This window comes from Zeus faber (assembly GCF_960531495.2).
Source record: "Zeus faber genome assembly, chromosome: 21".
In the NCBI taxonomy this organism is placed as follows: Eukaryota; Metazoa; Chordata; class Actinopteri; order Zeiformes; family Zeidae; genus Zeus; species Zeus faber.
In genome coordinates, this window is record NC_137208.1 from 2,515,964 (window position 1) to 2,526,796 (window position 10,833).

The window sequence follows — 10,833 nt, forward strand, 5'->3', positions numbered from 1 at the left end:
ATATTTCGAGGCACATAGGGTGTTTATTGTTCATTTTTTATGTTTTTTGTATATTTTAAAATGTGTGCTGTTCCTTCTTCATTTCAGGTTAATTTCTCTAACTTGTTGACTATTATTCTTATTTTTTTCTTATTGTGCATTTTAGTTTCGTTTTCTTGATTTATTGTTATCAAAATCCGTTAAAGCATGGAAACAGGACTTCTGTTTTCCATTCTGGACCTGGATTTCCCAGCATCCCATGCCCAGAGGTGCAACTGATGAGTGGAACCAAATGATCAGTCGGCTGGAGCTAAAACGCGGAGACAGAGCTTTTTACTTTCTGGACCTGGAATCTTTTTCAAAATATAGAAACAGGACTTTCCATTTTCTGGACGTGGAGTTTTGCGTCAGAATCCTCTATATATTGATCCAGTCAAGTTGTCCTTTAAATTTGTTTATCAATATTTCTTCAACAAGTCCTGAAGCTGAAGAACAACGAACAAAAGTCCCAGAAACGAGCGTCTGATATCAAGCTGAATTTATTGAAAGGTTTGGGTTTTTGTTGATTGGGAAATGACAGGAAGTTGTAAAAGCAAGAAAGTAAGGGTTTTTTTCAAGAGAAGAACGAGGGGAGAAAAAAAGCAGATCTGCGGATTCGCCAGCACGTGCACGCCCCCTAGTGGGTGCAGAACATGACCAGGCCGGCTCCGGACACCACCCACAAGCGCCCCAGGTCGTAGCTCAGGTGCTTCATGGCCACACACATTGGGATGTTCTGCCACCTGGTGCCACGTCTTTTGGTGGAGGTGATGCCGATCCTGTAGGGGAGGGAGGACGGAGGGGGAGAGAAGGTGGGTGGGGCCATTCTGTGTCAGGGTATTTGTACAAGTGACTTAGTACTTCCTCTGGAGAGAGTTTGTACTCCTACCTCTGGTGGACTTTTCCACTGGTGGTGATGGCGAACACCTGCCCCTCCGTCGACGCTTCCACCACTGTGTAACCACTGGAGACCCGTCGCCATGCCGACGTCGAGCAGGTGGTGGCACTGACCGACTGTGGGTAACAGGCATCCAGGCATCCAGTGGTTAATCCAGTCATCCAGTGGTTCATAGTCATCCAGTGGTTCATCCCATCATCCAACAATTCATACAGTCATCCAGTCATGCAGTGGATTGTCCAGTAATCCGGCAGTTCATCCAGTCATCCAACAATTCACACAGTCATCCAGTGGTTCATCCTGTCATCCAATGGTTCTTCACAGTCATCCAGTCATCCAGTGGTTTATCCAGTCATCCAGTGGTTCATCCAGTCATCCAATGGTTCATCCAGTCATCCAGGGGTTCATCTAGTCATACAAAGGTTCATGCAGTCATCCAGTCATCCAGTGGTTCATCCCGTCATCCAACGGTTCATACAGTCATCCAGCAGTTTATCCAGTCATCCAGCAGTTTATCCAGTCTTCCAACGGTTCATACAGTCATCCAGTGGTTCATCCTGTCACCCAGTGGTTCATCCTGTCATCCAATGGTTCACCCAGTCATCCAAAGGTTCATCCAGTCATCCAGTCACCCAGTGGTTCATCCAGTCATCCAGCGGTTCATCCAGTCATCCAACAAGTCATCCAGTCATCCAGCGGTTCATCCAGTCATCCAACAATTCATAGTAGTAGCACTACTACTAATAGTAGAACTCCTACTACTACTAGTACTAGCACTACTGCTTGTATTAGCACTACTACTAGTAATGCTACTAGTACTACCACTACTAGTAGTACTTACATCAGTCTGGTACAGCAGATTGGTAGTGGTGACTGCCCAGCAGCCCAGAGATCCACAACTGTAGTACTTGAAGCGATACTTGGTTGACAGGTTCTGCCAGTATGTCAAGCCGATGCCTTTGAACGGGAAGGCCCTCAACCGATTCAGGCAGGAGCCGAGCCTGCCCGTCGAGCCCACCACAAATTCACCTCCGCCCGCGTCCACCTGGGTCAGCCTGGTTCCTGGAGGTTAGGGTATCAGAGGTTATTGTGACAAATCCAAAATCATTAACAACAACAACAACAACAACAACACCTCCAAGAACAACAATGCCCAGTATTAAATGTACAACACGATGACAGTTCCTTACTTTGGACCACGGTGAAGTTTCCAGCAACCAGCTTGTAGACCTGGTTATAGCGGCTTGTGGCCCAGGTCCCTGCAGGTCCCACCGTTATGTGCTTGATGTTATTGATGCGCAGGTAGGACCAGAAGCTTCCAGTTAGGGAGAAGGCGGTGCCATAGCGGGTAACAGCGACCACCTGACCCAGCCCCGCGTCAATCTGACTGGCCCGCGAGAGAGTTGGAGCCTCGGTGCACTTCCAGCCTGCATGGGGGCGTCAATCTTGTTTATTTACATTTAAGTTTTACTTATTTGTCTGGTAGATATAGTAGCCTACTTAATCTTTACTTTTACTTAATAACCAAATGGCTCTATTAGCCCTTATGGTCCGAGTAGCCTTAGTAAACCTAGTAGCTATGTCCTACATTTACATTTCACTGCATATATGTATGGAAGTATGTATATGTATGTGACAAATAAAAAATCTTGAATCTTGAATCTAGTAGCCATAGTAACGCTAGTGAACCTGATAGCACTAGTAGTCCCAGTTGTTCGAATAGCCCTTGTAGTCATAGTAGCCCTAGTAGCCCCAGTACTCATTTTAGCTCTAGTGAACCCAGCAGTCCTAGTAGTAGTAGGACTACCCCCATACCCTTCAGACCTCATAGCCCTAGTAGCCCTTGTAGTCCGAGTTGCCCCAATAGTTCTAGTAGCCCTGGTAGTCATCGTAGCCCTAGTAGCCCCATTACTCATTTTAACTCTAGTGAACCCAGGAGTCCGAGTAGTGCTAGTCACCCCCATACCCCTAGCAGCCCTCATAGACCTCATAGCCCTAGTAGCCCTTGTAGTCCTACCAGCCCTAGTAGCCCTCATCGCCCGAGGAGCCCCGTTAAACCTAGTAGTCCTTGTAGCCCTAGCAATCCGTGTAGTTCCAGTAGTAGCTCAAGTAGCCCACATAGCCTCTGAAGGTGATCTACCGTGGCCGAAGGCAAACAGAGAAACCAGCAGCAGAGCGACCTGAGCAGCCTCCATCTTGTTCTTCCGACTGAAGCATCGTGTCCATCCCTGCGCTGTTAAATACCTGCACGGGTCTGACTAGAAGGCAGGTGGAACCAGTTCCATGCAGACCGGTTCCACCAGGAACTGAGGAGGGAAGGACATTTACCAGAGATTTACTGGAACCACAAGCCAGGACATTCTTGAGGAGGGTGACTGGAAACCCTGGTGACCAGGTCGGAGGCAGGACCGGGTCCCAACTGAACCAGGAATTATGAGAATCCTTTAATGTTCATGGATTATCAGCTTTACTGTATCTTTGCTAAATTTGTTTTATTGTTAAATTTTACCTTTACTTTTTTGGTTTATTTCAAATTTCTATGTTCATTGTTCATTGTTGATGTGAACACATTATTATTTATTGATTATATTATATATTATAAAACTATTATTACTATTTTACAGCACCTTTCATACACAACATGCAGATCAAGGTGCTTTACAATATTAGAATGGGCCCACATTGTCACAATAATTTAAGTTTACTAAATTGCTAAATTATTAAAATAGAAAGTAAATAAAATAACTAAAAATAAAATAATTAAAAATAAAATGTGATGTAAAATGTTTTAATCTAAAATATATACAGTACATATAAAATATGAATGTAATATAATATACTGTGGGAATTTCTGCCCATAGGTAAGGGTTTGCAGAGGTAGATGGAGTCATTTTTTCAGTGCTTGGCCAACATGGCAAGAGTTTTTATTTTTTTTTGGCGGTGAGCCGAGCCTGCCTCAGGGACTCAAGCGCAGTGCCCACAGGCTGCATATGCCACTTCCTGGTGTCGCTGTGAATGATAACGTCATCTAGGTAGGCCACGGTGTATGCTACATGCGGAGGCAGGACGCGGTCCATGAGTCTCTGAAAGTGGGCTGGGGCATTAAACAACCCGAACGGAAGTGTGCAAAAGTGGTATAAGCCAAATGGCGTGGCTGATTTTTCCTTGGACTCATGAGACAAGGGAATCTGCCAGTAGCCCTTGGTTAAATCCAGTGTCATAATAAAACGAGCTGTACCTAATCGGTCAAGAAGTTCATCGACCCGGGCATCAGGTAGGCGTCGAACGTGGACAACTCATTCACCCTTCGGTAGTCTGAATGATTGTGCGTTTGTGTTCGGGTAGGCAACATGGCCAAGAGTGTACCTTCACCCCGGGTCGTCTCTACATGGTGGTGTATGAGGGAGGTAAGGCCTGGCAAGGAGGGGAAAGCATTAGAGAAGCAACGCTGAAGTGCAGCTACATCTGCCGTGTGGGATGGAGAGAGATGGTCACTTAACAGGACCACGGTATGATCGGCCGCTTTTTGAACCTCTGGCCCCAACTCGTCCCGCTCAATGACAGGTGTGACTAGAGCCACGGATGCCCCCTCCCTCCATTCTTTTAACAGATTGAAGTGATAAATGTTGGACCATTCGGCCTTATAATTGACCTCGCCAACCCCGCTCTGTGACCACAAAAGACCCTTGCCACTTTGTGAGCAATTTAGAGCTGGATGTAGGGAGCAACACTAACACCTTGTCTCCCTGTGCAAATTGTCTGAGCCAAGCCCCCCAGTCGTATAAAAGGCGCTGACGTTCCTGAGTCCAGAACAAATTCTCCAGTGATAACGATCGAATCAGCGCGTGTAACTTTTCTCTCAGGTCCATAACATATTGTATTTCATTCTTACCGGTGGTCGGACCTTCCTCCCAGTTTTCTTTAATTAGGTCTAGCACCCCCCGGTGTCTCCTGCCAAAGAGGAGTTCAAAGGGAGAAAATCCCGTGGAGGCCTGGGGAACCTCCCGCATGGCAAGCAACAGGGGGTGCAACAACTTGTCACAATAATGGCTCTTGTCGTGAACGAACTTTCAAATCATGTTTTTCAGGGTTCTATTAAAGCGCTCCACCAGGCCGTCGGTCTGAGGATGGCTAACACTGGTCCGAATTGAACAGACGCCCAGTAACTCGTCAAGTTCCCGAAGTGTACGTGACATAAAAGTAGTGCCCTGGTCGGTCAGGATTTCCTTCAGAATCCCGACTTGGGAGATTACCCGAAACAGCGCCTGCTCCACACTTTTGGCCGTTAAACTGCGCAGGGGCAATGCTTCGGGGTACCGGGTTGCATAATCCACTAGGACTAACACACAGGTCCATAACGAGTCTTTCGAACGGGACTTTGACTAGGGGGAGGTGCCTCAAAGCCGCTCTTGGTGTAGCCGGGGGGTTGAATAACTGGCACTCAGGACAGGCAGTGCACCATTTACGCACATCTGCCCAAATGCCCGGCCAATAGAAGCAGGCCATTATCCGTTGTCATGTTTTCTCGTGACAGAGGTGACCGGCCATCGTTATGGTGAGCCGCCTCCCGGTGCAAGGTCACAGCGTGCTCTCGGGAGCTCACGCTGGTGAGGACGCGCTCCAGCTGGCAGCGGAGGTAGTCCCGCTCCTCCTCCAGGTCCGTGAGGCGTTTCTGTAGCCAGCGGATCGTCTCCATGGCGCCTTTCACTCGGCGCCTTCCCCTCCCGGGTCCCTGTTCAGGCACCCTTTGTGGGAATTTCTTCCCACAGGTAAAGGTTTAGGGAGGGAGACAGAGTCCTTTTTGCCGTGCTGCGACAACATGGAGAGAGTTTTTATAATAATGTTCAACAGAGCGGCTCTGGGCGCCACGTGGGCGCTGATTGGACCTATCCGGGTCAGCTTGGCGGCAGGAAAGGGAACCGTGCTGTCGTCTGCAGCCGGTGCTTGACCACTCCCCTTGGTCCACCACATATGATTTCCTCTATACCATCGATTCCCAACCTATGGTATTGCAAGGGGGCAGCCAAATTATGCGCAAAACAAATAGATTTTATTGAAAAAATAAATAAAAATGTATAAATTACAAAAACATTTTTAAATGTAAAAAAATATATATGTACTGTATATGTATGGTATTTCTTCTCTAAAACCTTCAAAGATGCATCATAACTGATAGATAGGAGTTTATGTTAGGGTGGAAAGTATGTTAGCGATCCAAGCCAGACCACGATCGACGTGCACCTGTAGATTTTTGAACTTGCGGTGATAATCAAAATGAATGGTTGGCTAGTGTCAGGCACACTGAAAAGGAAAGGCGGACAGGCCCTGTCCCTTTCAAATAAAATAGAAAGGTTCGGAGAAAGTATAGCGCTGAATATTTATCACTGGGATTTTTTTGGACAGGCACAGGAGACAAACCGTTACCGCTGTGCGTGGTGTGTTCTGAGATTTTATCAAACCAAGCTCTGAAGCCCTTTCAACTGCACCGTCACCTCGAGACAAAACACCAACAGGAGACGTCCAAGCCGCTTGAATATTTCGATAATAATCTCAAGGAGCATCAGGGCGAGAAGAAAGTCATGGAAACGTTATGTATGTGTACCGAGAATGCAAATCCCGATCTGTCCAACAGAGCTGTGTAATTTCTGATGCCTTTCCCAACGACGTATCTCTGTGAGTCTGGCTTTTCGGCGCTTGTGGCATTGAAGAGGTTATTTTTAACCCACCTCTTTTTTTGGTTTACCGCTACTGCACTGTATGTATGAGAATGCATGATTGTCAAAATATATGTCCTCTGAGAACGCAGTCTTTGGCTCCCTATTACTTCTGGTCAGATGTGGGCCGCGAACACTTTTGAGATTTTCAAGTGGGCCGCGAGTCCCAAAAGGTTGGGAACCACTGTTCTATACAAACAATTTTAGTGAACCAAGACCAACTGTATATTTCGGGTCAAGGTTGTTTGGTTTTTCATTAAAATCTGCTCCGTATGCGGGTCGATTTGGATGAAACTTTAACCACAAGGTCTTTATGACAGCGCGGTTCAAACAAGACGTCAACCTTGTTCCTTCCCTCTTGAATCTTGAATCTTGAAAATGTTATGCAGAAGTTGGCATTGCAGACAGTATTAGGCTTCAAAATGTTCCCGAATAATGACAATAAGAGGCTGCCAAACAATAACAATAGGGTTCCAACCTTGTGGGCTGGACCACTTTGACAAGGGACAAATTGTGAGGCGAGACAACTGGGTCAGAGCATCCACAAAACGCCAGATCTTGTGGGCTGTTCCCGCTATGCAGTGGTTGCTACCTACCAAAAGTGTCCAAGGAAGGACGACCGGTGAACAGACGAAAGGGTCATGGGGCCCAAGGTTCATTAATGCACTGGGGAGTGAGTTTTAGCCCACCTGGTCTGATCCCACAGAAGAACTACTGCAGCACAAAGTGTCGAAAAAGTGAATGTTGCTATGATAGAAAGGTGTAGAACACAGTGCATGGCAGCTTGCTGCGTATGGGAGCTCACAGTGTCCATGCTGACCCCTGTCCACCCCTGAAAGCACCTACAATGGACACATGAGCGTCACAACTGGACCATGGAGCAATGGAAGAAGGTGTCCCTGGTCTGATAAAACATGTTTTTCTTTCATCATGTGGATGGCCGGGGTTAGTGTCCGATCTGATGGAGCATCTGTGGGATGTGCTGGAACAAAAAGCCGGATCCATGGGGGCCCCTCCTCCAACTTCCAGGACTTAAAGGATCTGCTGCTGACGTCTTGGTGCCAGATACCACAGGACACCTTCAGAGTCTGGTGGAGTCCATGTCTCCACGGGTCACAGCTGTTTTGGTGGCAGGAGGGGGAGCTACACAATATTAGTTGTAATTTGTGGTGGTACAAATGTTGTGGCTGATCGGTGTATATCCATAACTCTACATTTGATACTAATTTAGAATTTCTACAATTTTTAAATTTCAGTATCTGACGCATAACAACAATATTTAATTAAACAAATTCAATGACGCAAAAATATAATGTTTTTATATATACATATGTAAATAAACATATACAGTGTTGTGGTGGATGGGGTGGCTTGAGCAGCAACACCTGTTGCTCGTTGGTTGGCTAACGAGCAGCAGGTATAAAAACCCCATCCACACACGCGCTTATGATATGGGAGCCCTGTGTCATGACATGTTCTGGCTGCTCCTGGCTAATTCCACCTTCTCTCTACAATAAGCTGGTGTTAACAACCCTCCGTCGTCTGTGTTTCTGTGCTGGAGGGCCCTGAAACTGTCGCTTGGATGGTGTGTGGTGGCGAATCTGCCACAAGTGTGTATATATATTTACTTAACAATAGATATATTTTCAAAAGACAAATTCAGACTAACTCTGTCTGAGATGCAATGGCACAAATACTCTATGTTGAATGCCAAGCATGCGGACAGCACAGGTATAAATAATTTCCTCCTTTTGCGGAACAGGAGCCGCGCCCGGCTCGGGTTGAGGGCGGGTTCCAGCTCCAAGGAGCTTCATCGCTGCTGCGTGCTGCTCGGCTGGCGAGCACCTCGGCTGGGAAACGAGAGGAGGAAGCATCTATCTGTGTCGGTATGCAGCTGTTTAGGTGTTTCTAGTTTGTCAACAACCAACTGAGGCATGATGGGAATGTCAAGCACGGAAGTTATAATAACAATAACTGTAAAGGGTGTGTACAGGTGCACAGCTACCAGGCCCTGCCATAACCCACCAGCAAAGTTGGTCCAACTCAGAGGTTGGAGTCCTTCCTTGACCTCTGTGATAGAAAAAAGTCATAATTTATGCTTTTTTTTCCTAAGCAATGCTCATTATAAGGGTCACGCTACCAATGGAGTTACCTCTGGACCTTGTCGTTCTCCATCTACCGAAGGCCGCCCCACGCCCCCTTCTTTTCCACTTTGTGTGTAGAGAGATGACAATATGTTATTTGCCCACCAGTGCTTTTCCAAGGGAGGAGCCCGTCTATTGCGGTGGTTCTCAAGCATTTAGATGCCAAAGGCCCCCTTCTGTCCAATAAAATCTTTCAGGTCCCCGATACATATGATTCAGTACATAACAATATAGTTTTGTGACAGAACTTTCACTTCAGCTGATAATTCCGAGAACAGGCAGGTGCAGCAGTGGCGTAAACGCGTAACGAAGAGGAAGCCAGACCTCAGCTCCGCTCCAGTGCCTTAGCACTGTAGAGCAGAGGTTCATAACCACCGGACCAGTTATTGTTATCGTACATGTCTTTAATAAACCCCGCTCCACTGGGAGGGAATCATCATCACACTATACCGGCTACACTAAAGTAGACTACACCACTGCTTTAACCCTCACTGTCTTTTATCTACAATGATAACACAGGCGTTTACTTTCAAAATAATGTTTATTTAAGTTACGATTTCTCCATAAATAAGAAATAAATTAAAATCCCCAAAACAGAAATGTCATAAAAATAAATAAATGAAGATAATAATAATAATAATAATAATAATAATTTTAGCTTTATTTGTATAGCACCTTTGAAAAACACAGTTTACAAAGTGCTTTGACAGATGAAATAAAAGCAGTGTTCAGAACAAGAATTTAAAAGGCAAAGGAACATTAATAAAAAGAATATGAGGATAAGAAATAGAAATAAAAAGGAAAAAAAAAAAAAAAAATTATTAAAATTAAAATCAAATAAAGAAAGGCGGCGACATCACATAAAAGCAGATCAATAAATAGAGGTTTTAAGAAGTGAAAAGAAGTCGCTGACTCAGCCAGCCGAATCTTCTCAGGCAGGTAATTCCAAAGCCGAGGGGCCCTGAGAGAAAAGGCGCGGTCACCACCACTTTGAAACAGCTAGAAGGGCCTCCCCCGCCTGAGGATCTGCGGCTCGGCACTGGCTCTTATGGGGTCAACATATATCTGTTTGCTCAGATAAGCACCGTGATAAAACATATTTTTCTAATTTTGCGAACAAGGCCTCAGGAACAGCAGCCGTAAGCACTATAATAGGGTGATGGGGGATCTTTGACAAGGCAACATGCATGTCCTCCTCCAGGATCAACCTGGCTCTACATCTGGGTGCTGCTGCATGGTCTCCACACCTTGACCGCGGCATCATCAGCTATTTGGACCATTTAACTCACCGTCCGGGGCAGAGACTGGGTTGCTCTCTGGGCTGCAAGTTAGCTGATGCGGCAGCTGTTGATCGACTGTAACTTGTGATGGACAGGTTAGATATTTGTCAATTTTGTGTAGAAAAAAATAAAAAATTTGTTTGGCTAATATTAAATATGAACATATTATTGCTTTAGTTAATTTGTTGCTTCCGTCAATTTTTGTCATTTTCAATAATTTTCTGAAATTTTCTGTTTTTAAATAAATATTCCCAGCCATCACAAGCCTCCCTGGCAACTCTCTGGGGCCCCCTAGTGGGTCGGGACTAGGGCTGGGTATTTAAGAATGTAATTAAAATAATTCAAGTTCAAGTTCAAGAGGTTATCTGTCACATACATATGTACATACGGTCATACATATATGCAGTGAAATGTCATGACACCCAGTGATTACGCACAATAGGCTCTATAAGCTCTAAAAATACAAAGAATACTAAAATGTGCGTAATCCCATGCCAGTACCAATTCAAGTACCCTTACAGTGATGCCAATACTGAGTATTTCATTCCATACCTTGTTTTTTCTACTACACACATCATGTGAATGGAAGCACCGCCCCATCCAAATGATTTTGCATGAATACATTTTGAAAGTGTTCAAATGATTGAAATATCATTAATAATATACAAATTGTAGCCCCAAGTAAAATCCAGATCCCCACACACACACAGCAGATGGACACGTGTCATGACAGGGCTCCTCTCCTGAGTGAGTGTGGGGATGGGGCTTTTACCTGTTGC

The 10,833-nt window shown here is 45.5% G+C and overlaps 1 protein-coding gene across 1 annotated transcript; it reads right to left on the reverse strand.

Annotated features, from left to right (window-relative positions):
* Positions 1-655: 655 nt before the first annotated feature.
* On the reverse strand, positions 656-5,612 carry LOC307246390 (fish-egg lectin-like; the record flags this gene model as incomplete). The annotated part of the gene is made up of 5 exons (XM_080022310.1): positions 656-797; positions 908-1,032; positions 1,758-1,978; positions 2,107-2,343; positions 5,462-5,612. The coding sequence occupies 5 exons, from the start codon at positions 5,610-5,612 to the stop codon at positions 656-658; spliced, it is 876 nt and encodes a 291-aa protein (XP_079878436.1).
* Between the last annotated feature and the right edge of the window lie 5,221 nt (positions 5,613-10,833).